This window comes from Hippocampus bargibanti, linkage group LG12 (genome assembly GCF_051943395.1).
Source record: "Hippocampus bargibanti isolate YZ-2025 linkage group LG12, ASM5194339v1, whole genome shotgun sequence".
Lineage (NCBI taxonomy): Eukaryota > Metazoa > Chordata > Actinopteri > Syngnathiformes > Syngnathidae > Hippocampus > Hippocampus bargibanti.
Window position 1 is genome coordinate 2,676,784 of NC_142745.1, and position 24,293 is coordinate 2,701,076.

Below are 24,293 nucleotides of genomic sequence, written 5' to 3' on the forward strand. Positions count from 1 at the left end.
TTAAAGCCACGTGATTGGTCAACAACGCAGCAGTGAGGGGGGTTGGTTTAAACATTAAAGAAACAGGCAGACAACAGTGAGACAGTTTTAACTTTGGTAGTTCAAAGGCAGTGTAGACTGCAAGGTTAAAATATGCCATCAATCAGGCTCCACAAACAACACGCACAAGCCATCTGTACACCTGATGCAAAAAGCTATCAACCCAGCTAAACAGAACACAATTGATGAGGAACAAGGTAAAATTATCGCAGAGAAAGCAGCTACAAGGGATCATTCCTCAAGATGGTGAAAGAAGAAGGCTACGTTACTCATCTGTTTAATGCTGATGAAACTCCATTCCATCAAGCCATCAACGACCATCACAAAGGTAAATAAAATGACTTTATTATATAGTACAGTTTATTTTTTTAATTATAATACCATATCACATTTATTATACATACAATTACGTTATATTTTGTGTAGTTTTAAGGCTTAGAAAATTAGAAAGTTATGTTTTATGGGGACCTGGGAACGGATTACTCTCATTTTAATTGTTTCGTATGGGAAATTAATTTTTGGGATACACACTTTTCGCTTTACTCTGTGTGGGAAGCAATTAAGTTCGTAAGCCAAGTTATCTCTGTACAGTATTTGCGATTTGCCTAATGTAAAAAAATAAACTCAAATGGCATCGTGTTGAATTTGGACCTTTTGTCACTTTGATGTAGAATGTCAATTCCAACTTTGAAACATGATGGAGCACCAAAATGTTTTTTTGTTTCCTGGATGAAATAAGGACGTGGCTTTCTTGTGCTGACCATTCAAAAAACTTGCAAAATTCCCTGATATATTCATTAAAAAGCACCACAAATAATAATAAAAAAATGTACATTTCGACAAAGACACCACAATGTAAGAGCTCTACTGCTTGTGGTCCAAAAGATCGAATAAATTACGCTATCATTTTCCTCACAGTCAGTTTGAAACAAAAAAATACAGTAATAATAATAATAATAAAATGGCTGCTTTCTATCACATTGCCAGCTTATCGACAACAAAACAGAAATTGACATCATTCCAACACATTGTATAAACATGCTATTTCTGTGAATTCAGGACTGTAAACGCTGCACATCCAAACAAGTGTCCCATTTGTACTTTCATTCAGCGTCCTGAATGTCTTCGACGACGGCCTCCTCCTTTAGTGGTTGGGGAAACGCTCTTCTTCTGTTTCGTTAATGTCCCACCATCTGTCTGTCCGTCTTTCTATCTACCTGTGCGAAAGCTGATTGGTCAGAAGCCCGGGAAATGTTTCTTCCGTTTCCGAACTCCGGGAGCCACCTGTGAATGCGGAAATATTGGTAATACAGTCAAACCTCGGTTTTCGAACATCTCGGTTCTCATCCCATTCGGTTTTCAACCAAAATTTTTTTATGCCCCGGCATACAACCGAAATTTGGTTCTCAACCAAACCGAGTGCATCTGAATGCATCACTCGACTACCCACGTCACTTCCTTATACATCACGTCTTCCTCATTGTGATCGACGCATGAATATTGTTGTTGTTTTATTTTTGCGAAAATGCAGACATATTTGGTTAAGATCTCCGGAATAGTATGATTTTAAAGCAAGCAGAAGATGGTTTGAAAAGTTAGTGTGCCCTGTGTTTGCCCAAAGACAGCTGGGGTAGTGCTAACACGGCCCGTGGCAGAAAGAAAATTGGTGAAAATAAAAGTTTGTTTTTATAAAATTTTACACATGACCTGCTCTATTATTAAGTTTTTATCCGGTTTATGCGATGAAATAGTTAAAAAGTTATTTTCTAGATTTTGAACGGATTAAGATTTTTTACATTGATTTTAATGGAAAGTGCTGTTTCGGTTTTTGAACAAATCGGTTTTCGAACAGGTTTCTGAAACGGATTATGGTCAAAAACCGAGGTATCACTGTAAATAGATGATGGTTTTCTTGAACAGTTTTCTTCCTTATTTTTGGATCAACTATTTTCACAGATGCAAATGTACGTATGATCGGTCGCATTGTAGCATTATCATCTGCGTCAGTAGAAATCAAAATATTTGAACTCATTCACTGTCAGACAATTTTGCAAAAAATGTGTCCACTCCAGTGCCAGGGTTTTTGTCACTTTCACTCAAATTGCAGGACCCACGGAATATTGATTTTTAGGACGACATAAACATTCAATGCAGCGTAAGAAACCCGAGACTCTCTTCTTTCATCAGAAAAAAAGAGTTAATTCCTAAGTTATATCGGTCTGGAGGTATCCTATCTTGAAATGGGGGCGGCTGTACAAAATACAAGACAATACATACATATTGATTTACATGTATATAGCACTTTAACATTTAGCTTGGAGTAGACGTTTCACATTCCACCATGACGTCCCTGATCCACTGGTGAAAAGGACGCTTTGATCTTCTTTCATCTAGAACTGCTTCATGTCACAAAGAGGGTACAGCAAGTGCTGAAGAATGAATGACTCTGTGTCTTTGTGTTGTCATATTTGTTATTTAGTTTTTTTTTACTTCAAGATGGTGCCGCGAGAGTGGTTGCCTTTCCAACAGCTCTTGTATTTTGTTTTTCTACTTCTTTCTTTCCTTTCCTCTTCCTTTCATAACTTTGCTGCTGTGAAATGTAAATTTCTCCACTGCCAGATGAATAAAGGAACATCCAATCCAACAACAGCTGAAGCTGTAACAAAGCGCTAACATGGACAAAAGGCAAACGCTGCCCCCTTGTGGAAAGGAAAAAAAAAACATTGCCAGAGGTCTGACCAGCGCTTTATCGGCACCCCCGCAAGAAAAACCCAAAACCTGAAAAAATTTGGTAATGGTGCTCAATGTCACACTTTTCAATTCCCAAAATAAATTAGGGAATAGCAGCGAATGTGCAATTTTTTGGGGGGGAGTTTTTCTGGTTAGCCAAATGTTACGCTGTGTTTTCCATGTTGACATGCGGGAGGGAGTAAAGATCTCACCTATTTGACAGTTGTACATCCAGACGCGATTTCCGTCGTAGCGGCTGCGGCACTTCATGATGTTGTTGCTGTAGTCGGATTCTGCCACCTCGTAGTTTGGGTTGATCACAACCTGCCATGGCACTTAAGGTCATTTACTGGACACCATTTTATGAGTGTTAAACCGTTTCACCTGGAAAATGTAGTCGCCAGGCGGAATATCCGTGATGTCGATCCATTGGCAGTCAATATCATGCCTGTAAGTGTCCGAGCAGCCCACCGTGATGCCCTGTGCTCCAAAGTTGGCGCATTCGTATTTCTTCTCGATGCCTGGCGGCGTTCAGAACAGTCATCATAAGTTGCTCTCCCGATATGGTCATCGGTGTTTGTGGATAAAGGAACGTTTTGTCTTGAACTAAGATGGATGACAACAAACTGATGTTACCTTCTTTACAACGCGTGTCCTCCAGACAGAAACTGGCTTTGTGACCCTCTGCCACTTTCGTTCCGTTCACATTCATTAAGTCATAGTGGGTGAACACCTCTATGCTGTGGAAATGTCTGAATACAGGGAGGAAATAATTGATGTGAAAAGGATCTCGTGTATCTGAACTGAACAGCGGTTGACTTGAGGGCATCACCTGTGGCATTCGTGCCAAGTCCAGGATTGATGCCCTGCCCGCGGCCTGAAATCCGACTGGCCATTGTTGTGGATCTGCGAGGAGAAGCGCAGCAGGCGGCGGTAAGAGTGCTGGTCGGCTTTGTCGGCGCTGCTGGAAAGGCACTTCTCCTCCTGGGCACATTGCAGTGCATACATGGGTCTGTCCTCCAGGTAGGCCGTGTGCTCCACTTCCTGGGCGTTCAGGACCAGGTCAGGGGCCGCTGGGTAGGACACACCATGAACTCAGTGGGATTGGCAATTGTTATTACTACAGTAGTTATATACACATCCTAAAACATCCAATGTTAGTTCATTTCTACTTATTCTTATCAGTTAGTTAAAGGACAACCAACATCACTTTTTTTGTTTCCTAACTGACATCAGAAAAACGTTTTATAGCATCTAAAATGCCCAAACACGCAGTATATTTTTAGTCAAATGCAAAACACAAATAAAAATGACTTAGAGTGTGCTGAAACTGCAAAAAATTGAAACCGGAAGTGGCCAGTTTCAGAAGCTCCCGCCCCCTTGTTCATGGTGTCACGCCAAGACGTCTTGCCTTGCTCGAGAATCAAAACAATGGTTACAGATTCGGAAAAGATTCTTTCTTGTTACTCATCCAGTTATGAATATGATTCAAATAGTTCTGAAGAGGAAAGCATACATGTTTGTAATCGATTAAATAATTCATTCCGTGCCATTTTGAGGTATCTGGGGGCGGGAAATGTAGCACCAAAAAGAGGCAGAAGATGGCGACAAAGCTCCGTGTCAAGAATTAATCAGCCTGTGGAAATTCCTTACACGGAGCTTTGTCGCCATCTTCTGCCTCTTTTTGGTGCTACACGAAGTTTTCAGACCAAACAAAGTACAGCAAAATGCATTGACGTGATGGAAGGACTGCTACAGTGTGTCCTGGGGAAAATGGCGTCGGTGGCTGCTGACACGAGTTGTGAAACCTGTCGTGGTTCAATATTACTTCACATATAAGGCGCAGGGTCATCTTTTTAAGAAAAGCAAGGCTTTTGGGTGCGCCTTATACACCGGAAAATACGGTATTCTAGCCAGTTTAGATTTTTTTGTATTTTCCACGTAGTGTACATTATATTCAATAGTAACACATGCTCCTTACTGAGAGTACAGGCCACCCCTGCAGCAAAGCGTCCACCCCCTTTGGGACATTGAATGTGTTTCCCGTGATGCAGGCACTGATCCAGAGTCAGCTCAGTGCCCGAACATCTCACTCCACTCATCACAATATCATCAGCTGTAGCGTCGCTCTGCCAGTACCAAGTTTCCTGTTAACAAAAACAGCACACAAGACACCGAAAAAATGAATCAGCCATGAGCTGAAATGTTCATCTTGAAGACATAAAGTGTCACTATTTTGCCTTAGCGCTGCATGATGTCATCGTATTTCAAACCTGACGGTTCTTAGCATCTTAATTTCACAGCGTCACCAATACTCGTTGCTTTAGTGAGTGTGTGTTTTTTTACTCATTCACTGCCATTCACGAATTTATTCGGGAATTGAAAATATGAGATCGAGCGACATTCCGGAATTAGTTCGGGTGTTGTTTTTTTCGTGCTTGGGTGCTGATAAAATACTGGCCATGGCCTCTGGCAATGTTTTTTTGTTTTGCGGTATTTCCCTTCCTTCCATATTAGCGCTTTGTTCCAGCTTCAGCTGTTGTTAAAGCGCTATATAAACAAATATGTATGTATTGCATTGTACTTTGGACAGCCATCCCCATTTCAAGCGCATACAACTCCAGACCCATATAATTTTTAGGAATTAACTATTTTTTTCTGATGAAAGAAGAGAGTCCAAGATTTCTTACATTGCACTGAATGCTTATGTAGTCCTAAAACTCAATATTTTGTGGGTCCTGGAATTCAAGTGACTGTGACAAAAACCCTGGCACTGGAGTGGACACATTTTTGCACATCTTCTGGCAGTGATCAAGTTAAAAAAAATCACATTTTACAACTGTAGAAGCCACAAAAGTGTCTGAAAAGAAGTTTTGTGGTCAAGCAAGGACTGCCACCACCTTTAAATGTAATTGAAATGGTCTAGTGTATTTTTTTTATAGCCACAAACTATAAATGGCACAGGTGGAAACATCATTTAGCAACCAAAGTCAAAATCAGCTTTATTGTCAAATATGCTAATATGCATGACATACAGCACAGATGAAATTACTGTCCTCTTGAACCCAGCGTGCAAGGCACTTATAATGATTTTAACAAACATAATAAACACGAAAACGCCAATTTGTCGGGAGAGAGAGACCAGAGACATAAATATAATAATTAGCTTATTGTCAGCCTTACCATTATCTCACTGATAAATGTTTTAGCCATGAGGCAAAACTAATCACAAAATAAACGACCCCCACCTCGCAGGGGGTTCTGTTATCCCCAAAGTGCTGACTCAGCCTCTCCCCCCCCCACCAAAACCACATGGAAAGCGCCTTTTAAAAGCCAAAATTTCTGTCATGACTGATGTGGAGGATTTACGACGTCTGATGGAAAAGAAATGTCATAATGGCATTATGCACGTGAGTTAAGGACTAGGACAGGCTTGCTGGAGAGCATCTCTGCGGTAGTTTTGGGGTCATTTGTTCCATCTGGCTTGTACATGTTGCAGCATTTTAAATGTCCAGATGGCCATAATTGAGCATCATTACCCAAATAAGGCAAATTGTGTTTTGAGGGAAATGGGATGATGCCTTTTTTTCAAACAGTCAAATGCTGTTTGTTAGCAACCCCGCCTTTTTTTTTTTACAATTTACGGTAAACTTGATTGGTGGATTCTTTACCATGTAAGTAACTCCGCAATTATTTGATTTGAATTGACGGTTAACATGCCCACATATGCCGTAACCTAATTCACTTTTTGACCAGTGTGAGTAATTTTAACACCAGTGTACAGTACTGGACCGCAGTAGCGGTCTGTCAAGGCCTGCAAAGGCTTCTCTGCTGGCCTAAAAATATGTGAATCACAGACTGATGTTAATTATATTTTGTCCATGAATTCTTATGACATAATTCCAAATTATCTTTCAGTTTCCTTTCATTAATTTCCCCCTGTTGCGCTGCTTCCAGATGTGTGTTTTTGTATTTAAGTATTTAACCAATCACATTTCAGCCGTCATTTGTTACCAGGGTCAGAAATCTACCCGGACGCCTTCACAATCAGCTATGTGGGCCTTGTCGCATAAAAATAAATGTCGATGAAACTCTAACCAATCAGATTTGGAGTTGGTAAACCAAAAAGCGGTACCAACGCCTTCTTAAAGGCGCTGGTCAACGTCAGAGTTTTCGCAAACTATGATTGGTTCACTAGCCAATAATAGTTTGAGAAAACAGCCCTGATCACAAGCCGCGCAAGTGACAAAACCATACTGGCCATAGCTAGCACACTGTATCGGCAGAGAGCTGCATAAGCAAATATTATATAATATATTATTTATTCTCGGAACCGCACAGAGAGAGTAAAATAGTCCTAAGAAATATATTGTGTTGATTTAATAGCAGTTTTTTCAACCCGCAATGGCCGAAGGAGGAGAAGAAATGGATTTGGTTGGATAGTTACTGTTAAAGCCATTTTCAAGCCAGATTTTTCCAGAAAAAAATGGACATCATTAAGAAAGATCGGTCAGTCATTTCCTGGCTAATGGTACCCTCTAGTGGACTTGTAGTAAATCACACCACACTTTTTTCAGTCCGGATTGATTCAGACGTAGCACTACTGAAGGCCTAGCGACGAAATCCACGGCCCGCCACTGCTGCGCCGTATGTGACCATTTTAAAGGGGTCTTGGAGCAGCCCTATGCCGTTGCTTGCCAGTCCCGCACATTCATTTGAAGTGGGAGGAGGCTCTCCTGAACCTTAAACCAGATGCCTGCTGAGGGAATAAACAAGCATCTGTGTCAAGGCGTTAACTGCTTGTTTATAAGACCGCGGTGTCTTGATTTTTGCCCCCCGGGAATCAACAAAGTTCAGGTTGCTTATGTGAGCTGGTTGTAATATTTATTTAGACAGTGCACTTTGCCGAGGACTGGCAGCATCATTGAAATTTGTGTGTGAGTTTTCCTGTTGCTTCGTCAAAGACGATTTCGAAGTGAAATTGCCAATTGTCAAGAGTGATATCAAGTAGCAACAAGCGCTAACCTGAAAGGCGTGACTGGCAAATCCCAAGCCGAGCTGTTTGCACACCACCATGGCCTCAATGGTCCCCCAGCTCTCACTGCATACCGTACCCCACACCAGAGAGCCATTTCTGTCGGCGAGAACTTCAACGCGGCCCTCGTAGGGATTACGTCCGCCGGATAACCGAACCTGTGATAAGGACAAACAGACATGTTTGATCAGAGTTTGCAAACGTACTCTGCGCTGAAGTAGACGGACAGATTGATAACCGCAAAAATCTCAAACGTTGTCATAGTTAAGGTGGGAGGGGCCACTCACTCTGTTCTGAAATCCCATGGCGGGAACGTTGCAACGCACTGCGACGTCTTCCTCGTGGCTGCATCCCACAGATTCCCAATTGAAGCGACACTCGGTTAGAGATTTCTCAAAGCCTGAACACTCCACCTCATTCATGTGTACTGGCCCGATGCCTACAAAGGACGCGAAGAATCTTTTTATTCATACGCCATAGACAGAAGATGAAATCACCATATTTTCCAGTGTATAAGGCGCACCCAAAAGCCTTAATTTTCTTCAAAAGATGACCCTGCATCTTATACACAGGTGCGCCTTATATGTGAAGTAATAATGAGCCACAACAGGTCTCGCGACTACTGTTAGCAGCCACCAAGTCCATTTCCCCAGCCTCTTATATTTGGAAAACTTTTATATATTTATATATTTTCTTTGGAAAACGTTTTAAATTCCTTGAAGGCTCGACTTATAGTCCAATGCGCCTTATATATGGAAAAGGTTTGAAAATACCCCATTGATGTTGCGCCTTATACTCTGGTACACCTTATACACCAGAAAGTACGGTACAATGACCAAAAAAATAATCCCACAGGAACGACCAAAAATTAAACGGCAGCGGCTTCTCATGACCGACTGCCATGTTGGAGTCAACTCAAAGAAAAATGTTAGAGCACAGGTGTCAAAGTCAAGGCCCCGGGGGGCAAATCTGGCCCATCACATCATTTTATTCGGCCCGTGAAAGCAAATCAAACTTGTGAAATTTCACGATGCTTGCTAAAACCCGAACCAAAATGTCAAATTGTCGTATGTAAACGGCAAAAACAGTCATTATTCTTGACTTCAGATTTGAAAACTAATTATCTGACCTTCTTCAACTTTCTATTCCTTCTCGTTCCCTCAGATCCTCTTCCTCCAAAGTGCGCTTAAAATGTAATGTATTATTTATGATTATTATGAATATGTGATGATCTGCATGTAATATGAACATTCTAATGGCTTCCCCCAAATTCATAATGGCCCCCGAGAGGAAACCGTAACTACAATGTGGGCCGTGGCAAAAAATGACTTTGACACCCCTGTGTTAGACTTCCTGGTCACTTGGTTGTTTCAACCGAATATTTGTTTTTCTTATTTTCAAGTAGAAACAATTTAAAGGAGTTTACGACACAAAATGGTGTCCGGCACACTGGCTTTTTTACCCATGTTTGACTGAGGAGGAATGTCCTTGGTGGTGTGCGCCATCAAAGCGGCGGCCAAAAATGTTGTGCTCGCCACCGGACGGAGTAAATCAACAATGAGCAGAACACTGAACCTGAAACATTTACTTAGTAAATTGCCCTGCAGAGCTTGTCTTGAATGTTACATGATCACATTTTGTTGTGATTACACAACATTTTGGTGGTTGTTAGAAGAAAATGTCAAACAAAATATCATTGTTTACTTTCAGACACCCGAGTAACAAGTAAAGCTAAGCAGATGTATTTTTTTAAGCAAATGGCTAATCAATGGCTAATTGCCGATTTCCCAAAGCCATCATCATCATCAATTTCGTGTGTGTGTGTGTGTGTGTGTGTGTGTGTGTGTGTGTCGTATGATTTTTACAAGGTGAGCTCAACTGATGAAAAAGAACTTGTCCAAATCAAATTACTCCCCTGGATTTCCGAACAGCTGTTTTTTTTTTCGCCGGAACATTTTGTTCTCTCATCTTCTGTCCATTCGCCCTGAGAACGTGTGCGCAAGTAACTGCTTCAGCAAATGCAATTCCTAATGTTGAGCAGATTCTTTACTTACAGACAGTGTAGGTGTTCAAATACCTGACATTAGATATCAAGTAGACAGGATGAACTTAGTACAACGAAATGCAATTCCTGTTGAAGGATATTGCATTTCACAGAATGGGCTTCTGGAACATAGTTAGAGATTGTTCGTACAGTGGTTTGTTGGATTCGTTTGCTGACTTTAGGTCTAGACTGAGCGAGATTACATAAAAAAAAACAGCAGGTAGAGATTTGAGGCTTTTGTCCAAAAGTTTCATTTTCGCAGCTGCACTCGGGTTGGGTGGAGTATCGTCACTTTTGTATTTTATTTTATTTTAAATGTTTTATTATTTTGTATTTTTTGTATTTGGTTATTTTTTACTTTGTTTGATTTTTCAAATTTTGGTAAATAATTTATTTTTATACAGGCTTTTATTCATTTATTAATGCTTTTATTCATGTATTCGTTCATTCGCATATTTGCTCATTCATTTATGTATGTATGTATGTATGTATGTATGTATGTATGTATGTATGTATGTATGTATGTACGTACGTACGTACGTACGTACGTACGTGCGTGCATGCATATTTATTTATTTATTCATCTATTTATTCATTTATTTATTCATTTATTTATTCATTCATTCATTCATTCATTCATTCATCTATTTATTCATTTATTCATTCATTCATTTATTTACTCATTCATTTATTTATTTATTCATTCATTCATCTATTCATTTATTCATTTATTTATTTACTCATTCATTTATTTATTCATTCGTTCATTTATTTATTTATTTACTCATTCATTTATTTATTCATTCGTTCATGTATTTATTTATTTGTTTATTTGTTTTTTTCGTTTGTTTGTTGCTTCAAAGACTGTGTGGCGTTGGCAGCATCCACACCAATCGCAGGCATGAGTGTGTTTCGGTCGTTCTACCTTGTCCCATACTGGCACCAATCAAGGCCTCTTTGGCGCTGCCGAAGCCCAACTCCCGACAGACCACGGTTGCGGCTTGAATGTTCCAGTTGTCCTCGCACACCGTGCCCCACTCGCCGTTCCTCAACACCTCCACGCGACCTTCCCCGACCATGGCTCCGCCTTTTAGTCGCACCAGGGGTTGCTATGCACGGTGGGTCATGAAAAATGGAAGCCTTAAATTCTATGACTCGAGCCTTTTTTAATCTCCTCCGCGTCAAGTTTACCTCCACTCTGTATGCCTTCCTGTAGCCCGTACTGAGACTCGGAGCAAAAGTACGTCCAGGAACGCAGCTGACCACGACGGGCATGCCCTTCTCACAGGTTCTGTTGCCCTTCAGTTCGATTTCTCTGCCCAGTTTGCAATCCGACAGGTCGGCCTCGTTGCCGGTGCAGTTGACGGAGAAACCCCAGTAGTTCTTCTTGCGCCGCTTGGCCAGCAATCTGGGATGGGAAGTAATAAATCATTCTATTTGTCGGAAATGCGGACGGATGGAAGCTATTAACGCCACATTCATTTACTTTTTGACATATTTAAACAACCCGGCTGATCCCCCATTTTACAATGAAATGACATCTATAAGGCACCTGCTCGGGCAACAATTTAGCACGGAAACTATTCTAAAGTGGATTTGCATTCCATCATTGCTAATGCGTAGAAATGAATCCACGTTTCTAAGCCAGATGTTCGGGCTAACGTCAAATAGATGAGACTGCCAGTTTTCTATCAACAATGACATCAGAATTGGCTGTGAGGGGAAAAGCTTGTCACTGTGTCACTTTGCATTGCTCACACAATTCTCTTTGGATCAGTATTGTCGCACTATGTCACATTTTAGATTGCTTAACAACTTTCTGTACTCGGTACATTTGTGTACAGGTCCTAAATGAGCCAAAATATACATCCCAAAAATGTTCATATTGCCTAATAATGGCCCAAAATAGCAACGAAGCTCCTGAACTCATTTTAGAATCGTTGTTTTGATCCAAAAAGTCAACGGAAGAAGACATTATTTAGCTCCTTGACTTTAACAAGTTCTTAGTAGCACCAAAGCCTTACTTTTATATTACTTGTACGCAAAGATTTGTCCTCAGCATTCTTTTTTTATGGGCAGGTTTCCCACAAAAAAAATCTTAACTCATTCACTGCCAGACGATGTGCACAAATGTGTCCACTCTAATGCCAGGGTTTTTGTCATTTTCACTCAAATTGCAGGACACACAGAATATTATGTTTTAGGACTACATAAACATTTAATACAGCGTTAGAAACCTTAGACTCTCTTCTTTCATCACAAAAAAAATAGTTAATTCCTTAGGTTTATGGGTCTGGAGTTATCGGAGCTTGAAATTGGGGCTGCTGTACAAAATACAATACAATACACTACATACATATTGATTTAATAGCGCTTCAACCACTGTAACTGGACAAGAAAGCATATTCTCCGAATTTGAAGCCATTGTTTTGATTCTCGAGCAAGGCAAGACATCTTGGCGTGACATCCCGAACAAGTGGGCGGGACTTTCTGAAAATACCCAATTCGCAGCTCAATTTTTTGCAGATTTTGGACATTTTAAGTCGTTTTTATTGGTGTTTTGCATTTGACAAAAAATATCATACTGCGTGTTTTGGGTATTTTCGATGCTATAAAACGTTTTTCTGATGTCAGTTAGGAAACAAAAAAACGTCGTTTGTCCTTTAAGAGGCCATTGCCAGAAAACCGAGCGGTTATGCAAGATACAATCAAATCAGTTGGCCGTGCCGCAGCTTTTCTAACTTGTGACGTCTGAGCCCAGATAACATCGCGTTTGAAATATATTCATGTAGGCTCACAAAGACGTACTTGTAGGGTTTGTTGTTGAAGCGCTTGTCCGCGGGGAAGCCGTACATGCCACAGATGACCCTGCTGTTCATCTCCGTCCAGTCTGCGTTGCAGATTTGCTTCCATTTTCCTCCATCTTTCACTTCCAAAAAGCCCTCGGTGATGGGGATCCTTTTTCTGTGAGAATAAGTGGCCCTTATTCGCACGTCCTCCACATTCACCGGCAAGCCCTGATGCACAAGGGGATGTTACATTAGTCACAGGTATTACTGATAGGTTGCAATAGAAAAAAGGCTACATTTTACAATCATGTTTGTATTTTGAAATTACAATTAGTTAAATGACACAGTAGAGAAAGAACGCATTTCCAGGAAGGCCTCTCTGTGTGTGTGGGTGGGAGGGTGCATTGGAACCCTACTATAATAATAATAATAATAATAATAATAATAATAATAATAATAATAATAATACATTTCATTCATAAGCGCCTTTCAAAACGCTCAAGTACACTTTACAGTCACAGGATATTTTTTTGTGCGGGTGAGCAGCGGCAGCCACATGCTACTTATTATACCATTGAGTCAGTTGCAAAAAATATAAAAACCAAATCCATCTTTAGACTTACTTTGATGAAAGACTGGCATTTTAATACGCATACCATCAAAGATGGATGAGAGATGAGAGCGATTGCAAATGCCAGCAGTTGCCACACACTTCATTGTGAATTTCTTCTTCACATTGCCAAAAAAAAGATAACAGCACCACTGCTGGTAGCACCCAAATACTGCACTCTATTATTTCAGTCCGTCATTCAACAACCAATTTTACACAGTCAATCTTTTTTAATAATGAGCAAATTACTGTATTTTCCGCACTATAGGGCCTACCTAAAAGCCTTCATTTAAGTAAAAAGCTGACAGTGTGCCATATATATGGGAAAAGTTAAAAAATATATGTCATTCATTGGAGGTGCGCCTTATAATCCTGTGTGCCTTATAGTCCGGAAAAAAACGGTATGATACCTGCCCCAAATTCAGCATTTAGCAATCATTTAGATTTAAAAAAAGACAATTTCTGGCCATTGTTTATCCAGATTGAGGGAAACGACTGCAGAGTGAGTTGCCATGACTATTTGCGGGTGGTCTCTGGGCAAACAAAAAGAGCTACAGAACAAGTTTCGTCGGATGACTCCCATGTGTCCTGACCCCCCCTCTAAATCAAGCTACAACCTTTTGACTTTTGACCTTAGAAAAAAAACAAAACAATAACATATTCATTGTTCATTTCCTTCTTTGAGCCAAACATGGTCATGGGGTATCTGCAAGGTTAAGCCGAATAGCAGCTTCAGCTTTTTCGCGACTCTGCATCGTGCTGATCTGACTAAACATGAATCACTTTAGCTTTAGCGAACCCCCGACATCCAGGCACGTCTCCCAAAAGTATCAAATGTTTGCCCACGCGGTGATTTCCTGAGATGGCGTCAGCCTCGGGGAATGTTCTGAAAGCCTCAAAGCGACTGGAGAGCTTGAGGGGCCAATTAAGTCAGACCGTGACCTCGACCCTCCTGACTGCTGCGGTTCCAGTGGGAGAAACGGTTCTTTCATCAGGGCTTTCCTCCTGACCACGGCGTGATGTAAGCTTTTCCATTCCAAATCTGGATGAAAAAAGTGAAGACGTGAGCTCAGAATAGATACAAAGCTATCAGTCAAACAGACTGATAGCTGATTGATCAGGATAATCAAATGGTCTCGTTTTGACGGCTACGTAACAACGTCATGACAATTGTTTTGCTGAAACGTCCAAAATGTGAAATGAACGCGATGTGCGTTCGCTGCCAGGGCTCAAAACTTGGCCAGAACGTGCAAGTCTGAGTTTTCAGACGTGTGCTTCCGCTGTTACTTTTGGCTCAGGAGGCAGGAAACTGGTTGTTTGAAACACGAATCAAGAGAGGAAGCGAGAAGGACAGATACCCGCAACTGATCCAGTTCAGACAAAAAAGGAAAGAAAAGAGCAGACATAAACTCAGCCTAATCCTGTTTGGAAGAATCCCAAATCTCCACACATCCCGTGTTCACGACTGCACTCCATGAATGCTGAGAGACAAGCATTCACACCAATGCTGTTATGCATCCAAAAATATGATGAACTCTGGGTTTTCCACAGCGGCAACGACGCAGCACTGATGTCACGCGTCATATTATGGACATTTAAATTGCGGACTCAGCAGTTTATTTGCATTTAGTCTGTTTAACTCATTCACTGCCAGACAATGTGCAAAAAATGTGTCCACTCCAGTGCCAGGGTTTTTGTCATTTTCACTCAAATTGCAGGACCCACAGAATATTGAGTTTTAAGACTACATAAACATTCAATATCATGTTAGAAACATTAGATTATCTTCTTTAGGCAGAAAAAAAAGAGTTAATTCCTAAATTATTGGGGTCTGGAGTTATCAGAGCTTGAAATGGGGGCCGATGTACAAAATACCATAAAACACATACAAAAGGCAAATGTTTCCCCCTTGTGGGAGGGAAAACAATTCCCAGGGGTCTGACCAGCGCTTTACAAGCACTCCCTGCAAGAAAGAATAAAATCCGAACAAATTCGGGAATGGCACTTCATGCTTTTCAATTCCCAAATACATTCGGGAATGGCGGTGAATGATTTAAGCAAAACAAAAAAAAAATCACTCATACAATTACAGTATTTTCCGATATACATCTGTACATCTATATATATATATATATATATATATATATATATATATATACAGTAATATATATATAGTAATATATATACAGTAAAGTCTCGTTATATCGATATTCAAGGGAGTCCGAAAAAATATCGATATAACCGGGACTATCGATATATCCGACACTGTTTGCATGTAATTTTCTCCGTGCGTGCATAGAAATAGTATCGATATAACCGGGACTATTGATATATCCGATATCGTTATAACGAGACTTTACTGTATATATATATACACATACAGTAAAGTCTCGTTATATCGATATTCAAGGGAGTTCGAAAAAATATCGATATAACTGGGACTATCGATATATCCGATATCGATATAACGAGACTTTACTGTGTATATATATATATATATATATATATATATATATACACCAGAAAATATGGTACTTGACGTCAACATTTTTTACGATCCTATTATCATTATCAACAGTCATCTTTGTAACTCCGAATCATTCATTCCCAAAATACTTTTTTTCCCCCCCTCAAATACATCCCCACTTGACATTGGCCACGTGTTTTTCTTTTCCTTTTTCCTCGAACCAGCCAGCTTGTGTCTCTCTACGAAAGCATGACTGAAATGTTTCCAAACTGTAGAACAAACTTGTTATTTTAAATGCTTGGCACTCCCCGCACTGACCCCCCACCGCCTGGCAAGTCCATGTGCGAACATGAGACTCTGGTTTAGCCAACGTCTCGTCTCGCCAAGACTTCCACTACTGTGCATTGCTTCCACTTTTTTTTTTTTTTTTCCAGCCGCCAGTCCAAACGTCACGTTTATCCGCACGTGCCGTCCCAGAAAAAAAAACACACACACCTACCCTTCCTGTTGCCTCACTTATTCACTTTGCCCACCTTGCTTAAACATGGTGAACAAGGACCGGCATCGTGCTCCAGTGAAAAACTGAAATGCTCTCCGAGTTGAATTCCACAGTACAAGATATCACTTGCATATAAACTCATTTTCACACGAATGGCCAGTATATTTGTTTTTGGTAAGTTACGGAGTCATCTGGAGCTCCCAAAATACAATTAATTACTAAATAAGTGAAAATATAAATAAATATATATATAATACATCAATAAAAAAAAATAAATGAAAGAACAAATGAATAAATAGATAGCTACAAAGCTAGCTAGATAGCAAGCTAGCTTGCTCGATAGATGCTCATTGGGGTATATATATACACATCTATCTACATCTATCTACATCTACCTACATCTTTCTACAACTACCTACATCTACATCTATCTACCTACATGTACCTATCTACATCTACCTACCTAAATCGATCTACCTTCATCTACATCTATCTACATCTAAATCTATCTACATCTATCTATCTACATCAATCTACATCTATCTACATCTACATCTATGCACATCTCCATCTATCTACCTACATCTACATCTATCTACCTACATCTACATCAATCTACCTACATCTATCTATATGTACCTACATCTACCTACATCTACATCTATCTACATCTACCTACCTACATCTACATCTATCTACATCTACATATATCTACCAACATCTACAACTATCTACCTACATCTATCTACACCTATCTACCTACATTTATCTACACCTATCTACATCTACCTACATCTACAGCTATCTACCTACATCTACATCTATCTACATCTACATCTACCTACATCTATCTACATCTATATACATCTATCTACATACATCTACATCTATCTACCTACATCTATATCTATCTACCTACATCTACATCTACATATCTACACCTATCTATCTACATCTACAGCTATCTACACCTACATCTACCTCTACCTACATCTATATCTATCTACCTACATCTATATCTATCTATCTACATCTACCTCTACCTACATCTACATCTACCTACCTACATCTATATCTATCTACCTACATCTACATCTATCTACCTACATCTATATCTATCTACCTACATGTACATCTATCTACATCTACCTCTCTCTCTCTAGCAACACTCTCTTTCTGTTTCTTGTTCTTTTCCCGGAATTTGTGACCTCTTTGTGTCCAATTGAAAACCCAGCGGCCTCACATGCACTCACGTATAACTTGACTCTTGTACATTTGCTGCGTAATATTATTTCTCAGAGATTCATCAACACCTTTTGAGGGTATAACAAAACATAACGTGCGGGTATGCATGACAGGGAAAAAAAAAGGGGACTTTGACTCGCTTAATAGTTCAGGGCGGGAATGAGGAAACATCTGTTGGACATGTGCTGATTCTGCCTGTGTTTCAATCCGTGAGAAATTTGGCAAGGAAAAAAAAACCGTATTTCTCCCCTGGGGTACGTTCCTCCAACCTGGCAAGTCTCACACATACATCGGACTTCTCAGACGCCAGTTGTGCTTTGTCTCATATTTCATTGATTGTTTTTCAATGTATTTATTTATTGTGGAATGACCGAGTATGCGGCTTAGCAGACACGGACGGATGCAGCTAAGGCTGGCATGTAACTTTTCACCTCTTTGACACAAAGCTTTTAATGCTGCTTTTTTTTTGAATTATTATGATTATTATTTTCAGCGAGCCTTAGATGCTTTTGTGTTCGGTGCAGGTTTGATGAGCCTGAACGCACTGAGAGAGGCGATGGGAAACCGAAAACCACTTTGCATGTTTATATCTGTCGGCCAGACTCCAGCAGAGGATGAGCTCATCTCAACTCCAGTTAATCTGGAAACTACTTTTTTTTATATGTTGAGGGGAACGATTTTCCGAAACCACCGTTCAAATAAGTTAGAGGGCAACTTTCTGCAGAACAAAATAAAGAACAGCTCTTATCTCATTTTCCTCCAATGACACGCAATGTTTTTTTTTCCGTCCATATCGTTGTCACAGATGTTTAAAGGACAACCGACAAGTTGTGTCCATAATTTGTAAAATGACTTCAAATGACTTCTACTGAGCATATTTTACAAAAAAAAATCCACCGCATATAGCTATATTTTACATTTTAAGACTCGCGCTGGATATTCAGGAAGTCTTCTTTTTGGGTTAGTGACGATTCCTGACGTGACGTCACTGAAGGAACGCCCCTGACCGAGAAAGCGACACACAATGCATTTGTTTGGTCTGAAAACATCGTGTTGATAGTGAAATTAGAAGGAAAACACATAAATAACACGCACACCAAGACTACTATTTAATACTAGTTGACACAAATTCCCAGCAGACAAATGAGCCCATTTCCAATGGAGCTTGGGCGCCATCTTGTGCATTTTCTGGGTGCTACATTGGAGTCCAGACGCCTCAAACTGAAACGGAAGGACTTCTTTAATCGATTGCAAACATGCTTTCCTCTTCAGAACTATTTGAATCATATTCATAACTGGATGAGTAACAAGAAAGCATCTTCTCCCAATCTGAAGCCATTGTTTTGATTCTCGAGCAAGGCAAGACGTCTTGGCGTGACATCTCGAACGAGGGGGCGGGACCTTCTGAAACTGGCCACTTCCGAGGTTCATTTTGAAGTGGTTTTGGGACACTTTAAGTCATTTTTTTTGGTGTTTTGCATTTGACACAAAATTATAATTCTCCTTTTTGATCACCTCTCGTATCGCTTTGCTCAAGCTAGCTTCTCAACGCACCTGTTGATCGTGACCAGTGAATGTACTTCTCCCTCTCAGCATTGACCTCTGTTCTAACTTGACTGTACACAAGGTCGCCGCCCACTTTTCCCTCGCTAAGCACAGAACGCCAATTCATTCGTGAATAAACACGACTGCTTGTTGCTTGGTCGCTACTCCAACACGGTCAAAGAAATCCAGCGACAGCGGCTACGCTCGGCCCATTCCTTTCACGTTGCCACTTGAAAGGCCTCACCCAGACGGAGGAAATATTTACAGGGTGGGGGTGGGGGGGGACTAAATGGCAACAACACCCCTGGGACTGTAAATACATAACAAGTAAGGAATCAGTGGAGGCTACATAAAAAGGCCTCCTGTAAAAAAAAAAGTGCTAATTATCGACATTAGTCAGCCTTTTAAAATGTCCCTTCCAACTGGATAGACAGAGATTTGCTTCTTGTAAGTGAACAGGTGGCAGCCGCCGTTCCTGACAAGTATTTCCTTCTCTTCCTTTATATCTGCTCCAAGTATGAACGCCATGAAAAATTCTTAGGTCATCGATGAAAAGGTTTCATCTGTACTTCTTTGAAGGTGTCGGACGTTTCACTTCTTATCCAAGAAGTTTCGTCAGCAAACTAAAGTCTTACTGGTAGTTTCGGCCCTATATATATATATATATATATATATATATATATATATATATATATATATATATATATATATATATATATATATATATATATATATATATATCCCTACTGTCCAGACATGGTGGTGCCGGACTCTGCTATGATAGGTCCCTGCTCTCAGGTTGGGGGGGGGGGGGAGCGGAGGACTACTCCCTGCAGCTGCTCCACTGATTGTTCCCATTGTTCTGACTAACGACTGGCCTGATTGCCCCACTTCCTCCGGTATCACTTCATCAGTATTAAATCCTATGTTGTACGAACGATACAAATTGAACCTCACCCCACCATATCGGTTTAGTGAAGGATTTTGCTGTTTTACGAAAATCGCTTCTTTTACTCCCCTTTCAAACCATCTATTTTCTTTCGCTAAGATTTTAACCTCATTGTCGTCACATGAGTGGTTGCTAGCTTTTAGGTGCATATGTACTGCCGATTGAGGCCCACTAGTATTATCCCTGCGATGTTGATTGAATTCATTGACTCCCCAAGTCATTGACTATCTTCCAGTGTTGCTTCATCCTTTTTAGTCTGCTCAAATTTGACCCCCCCCTTGCGTCAGAGAACTTTTCAGACATTGCTTTTACTTCCTGCCTGTCTTTTATCACGCCTACGTTGACTTTCCATCTGGTATGGAGGTGTTGACGCCAGCCAGACATGATGAGGTTTCCCTGCTCACGGGGTGGGAATCCGTTCCAGTGTCTCAAAGGGGGTTTTGGGGGGTGAGCGTGTGGGCAAAGAAACGTGCCTGACAAAGTCATTGCTTCACACGTGCAAGATGACTCGAGGTTTTCATACCGCAGGAATCTGCTCATTCTTTCACTGGCATATTTTGACACATTTGGACGTTAAAGTTAGGATTCAAACTCAAAAACAAGTGGTTGTATGTCAGCTATAATATCCTGACCTGCTCGTCAAAAGCCATCAGAGCGCGGTAGATCAATTTAAACTAGGCTACATTCATTGTAGGCCCAACATATCTCATCTCGAAGCAATGCATGACACCACGGGTGTCAAAGTTAAGGCCCCGTGGCTAAATCTGGCCCACCAAATCATTTTATTCGGCCCGTGAAAGCAAATCAAACTTGCCAAGTGCCATGATGCTTGTTTATCTGAACCAAAATTGCAAATTGTCACAATAATATTCATTATTTTGACTTCAAATTCGATGTAACCCACGGCAAAAAAGACTCTTGCATGACACGATGCGCCATCCTACCTTGTCAGCGTTGCCTTGAGTGCGGATAAACTTGAATCCTGGAATGCGCTGCTGTGAGCACACCACCCCGACGTCTTCTGAATGTTTGCAGTCGCTCACTCCGAAACCGTTGGAGCGACACTCAGCGAGGCTGCTCTCTCTGCCGTTGCAATCCACGTTGTCCAGCCAGATGCGGCCTGCAAACGGACACGAGCAATTCATCATCATCATCCACACCAATTCATCATGAATAGCTCTGTATTTATTTATTTTTTCTTTATTTATTTGGTTATTTGTTTATTTATCTAATTAAATTTGTGTAGCTATTTATCCATTCGGTTGTTATTTATCTAGCTATTTATTTATGTAATTAAATTTGTGTATTGATTTATCTATTTATTTACTATTTGTATATTTATTTATTTATTGTGTGTTTATTCATTTATTTATCTATTTATGTATTTGTTTATTTGGTTATTTATTTACTTGTTATTTATTTATTTATTTATTTATTTAACTGTTTATTTATCTAATTAAATTTGTGTATTTATTTATCTATTTGGTTGTTATTTATTTAGCTATTTATTTATGTAATTAAATTTGTGTATTAATGTATCTATTTATTTAGTATTTGTACATATTCATTTGTTTATGTATTTGCATATTTAATTTTATTCATTTATTTTTAATGCGTTTATTCATTTATTTATCTATTTGTTTATTTGGTTATTTATTTACTCGTGATTTATTTATGTATTTATTTATTTATTTATTTATTTATTTAACTGTTTATTCATCTAATTAAAGTTGTGTATTTATTTATATATTTGGTTGTTATTTATTTAGCTATTTATTTATGTAATTATATTTGTGTATTAATTTATCTATTTATTTATTATTTCTATTTATTAATTTGCTTATTTAATTTTGTGTATTTATACATTTATTTATGTATCTATTTATTTGTTTCTTTGCATATTTATTTATTTGTTATGTATTTCGTTAGTTAGTTGTTTGTTTATTTATCTAATTAAATTTGTGTATTTATTTATCTATTTGGTTGTTATTTATGTAGTTATTCATTTATATAATTAAATTTATTTATTTATTCATTTGTTTATGTATTTGTTGATTTCATTTTATGTATTTATGCATTTATTTATTTGTTTGTTTATTTGTTTGTGGGACTAATGATGTAGCTTCCAATATGTGCAGCTACATAATGTGTAACTTCCTTTTTAAGAACACAACAGCGAAAGTGAAGTCAGCAATTTGGCTGACATAAGAATGTCAAAGAAATCCAAATGGAAATATGACAATCAAAAGCCAGCCATTAAAAAAAAAATTGTCGGGCATATGATTTGGCTCAAAACAATGACCCCGCGTCTTTTCCACACAAAACTTGATCAATTACAAGCGATTACGCCACAGCCGAGCGAGCCATCATGTCAGCAAATACGTCATATAGAACTGTTCTTGTTTACAATCCGGCCTCCTCTTGTTTAGCTCATGTAAGGATATTGCATGCGGCGTGACACGTATCAGGTGTATCCATTCAAGAACATTCTTTTCGACACTCTGGGCCAGCTGCCGCTGAATGACATTAGTGTTTTTTTTCTACATGAATGCTAAAATTCCCCTCCACTTTAGAACACATGCGTACACAACAAACACACAGTCACTGTGATGGCCGTTACACGGGCGCTAAAATGTGCATCTATTTTTCTTACCTTGCCCCCTGCCGTACTTGGCCGAGGGTGACCACGACAAAGCGTCCACAAAGCCGAGCTCTCTGCACACCACCTGGGCGGCGTAGATGGAGAAGTCATCATCGCAGACCGTCCCCCATTCACCTTTGTAGAGAACTTCCACTCGGCCCTCGTGTTTTTTCTGTTTCTCTCCAACCAGACGTAGCTGGATGGCCGGAGTGCCGGACTCGCTTTGGGCATTGCACAGTAGCCATGCGCATACGAGCGTGATGCATAAGAAGAGGCTCCAAGAGGGTATTGCGAGGCGCAGCATGACACAGTCTGGGGGTAGAAAAGACACTAGTTGGAGCTAAAGCTAAAGCTAACACTCAATCCACGATACTCACAAACATGTACTCTGCTTGATGTTGTGCTTTAGTTGGCAATTTGTGCAATTATTGAGGCCATTTTGTACAATTTGAACGGTCCCACTTGAGGGATGTTTCAAAATGAATGATTTTCCCAGTGACGAGCCATGCATGTCAACCCAAGGCCTTCAGTAGTGCTATGTCTGAATCAATCCACAGCTGCCAGTGTGGTGTGATTTACGAAACATCCAGTAGAGGGTGTCGTTAGCCAGACAATAACGTGTGACTTGAAGAAACCGAGGAAATACTGTCATTAAACTGTTCGAATTTATACTATGAACGTGTGGATTCATGATAACCTCATAAAATTGCAATATTATTTCATATTTTTGCTAGCTCCGGAGCCCTCCAACCTTTCTTAATGATGTCCATCTATTCTTGAAAAGTCCATCTTGAAAATGGCTTGAACGGTATATCTGCAACCAAATCCATTTTGTTCCTCCTCATTCAGCCATTGTGGGTTGACAAAACCGCTATATTAAAGGACAACCGACAAGTGTCCATAATTTGTAAAATGGCTTCAAATGACTTCTACTGAGCGTATTTGACAAAGATTCCACCGCATATAGCAATATTTTACGTTTTAAGACTCGTGCTGAATATTCCGGAAGTCTTGCTTTTGAGTTGGTGACGAGTTTGTACGTGACGTCACTGAAGGAACGCCCCTGATCAAAAAAAGGACACATTGTAGCAGTCCTTCCATCACGTCAATGCTTGTTTGGTCTGAAAACCTCATGTTGCGCCAGAAGAGGGCGTCCAAGCTCCATATAAGGAATTCATCAGCCTGTAAAACGCCATACACTGTCATGTCTACAAGAGGTCGCCATTTTCTTTTGCCTTTTTTTGTGTGAGACATTTCCCCCCCTATTGCCTCAAAATGGCACAGAATAAATTCTTTAATCGATTGCAAACATGTATGCTTTCCTCTTCAGAACTATTTGATTCATATTCATAACTGGATGCGTAACAAGAAAGCATATTCTCCGAATCTGAAGCCATTGTTTTGATTCTCCAGCAATGCATGATGTCGTGGCGGGACGTCACGCACTGGGGGCGGGACTTTCTGAAAATGCCCAATTCGCAGCTCAATTTTTTGCAGATTTTGGACACTTTAAGTCATTTTTATTAGTGTTTTGCATTTGACTAAAAATATCATACTGCGTGTTTTGGGTATTTTAGATGCTATAAAACGTTTTTCTGATGTCAGTTAAGAAACAAAAAAAGTGACGTCGGTTGTCCTTTAAATCAACACAAACATATATTTGCTTATGCAGCACGCTACAGATACAGTGAGCTAGCTCT

The 24,293-nt window shown here is 39.8% G+C and overlaps 1 protein-coding gene across 1 annotated transcript; it reads right to left on the reverse strand.

The window, feature by feature from the left end:
- Positions 1-1,186: 1,186 nt before the first annotated feature.
- On the reverse strand, positions 1,187-23,337 carry loxl2a (lysyl oxidase-like 2a). The gene is made up of 13 exons (XM_089010002.1): positions 22,606-23,337; positions 20,897-21,072; positions 12,657-12,865; positions 11,040-11,256; positions 10,774-10,957; positions 8,092-8,243; positions 7,795-7,962; positions 4,751-4,916; positions 3,602-3,842; positions 3,406-3,521; positions 3,154-3,290; positions 2,982-3,093; positions 1,187-1,323 (listed from the first exon to the last, which is right to left on the reverse strand). The coding sequence occupies exons 1-13, from the start codon at positions 22,895-22,897 to the stop codon at positions 1,253-1,255; spliced, it is 2,241 nt and encodes a 746-aa protein (XP_088866128.1). The 5' UTR covers positions 22,898-23,337; the 3' UTR covers positions 1,187-1,252.
- Positions 23,338-24,293: the final 956 nt, after the last annotated feature.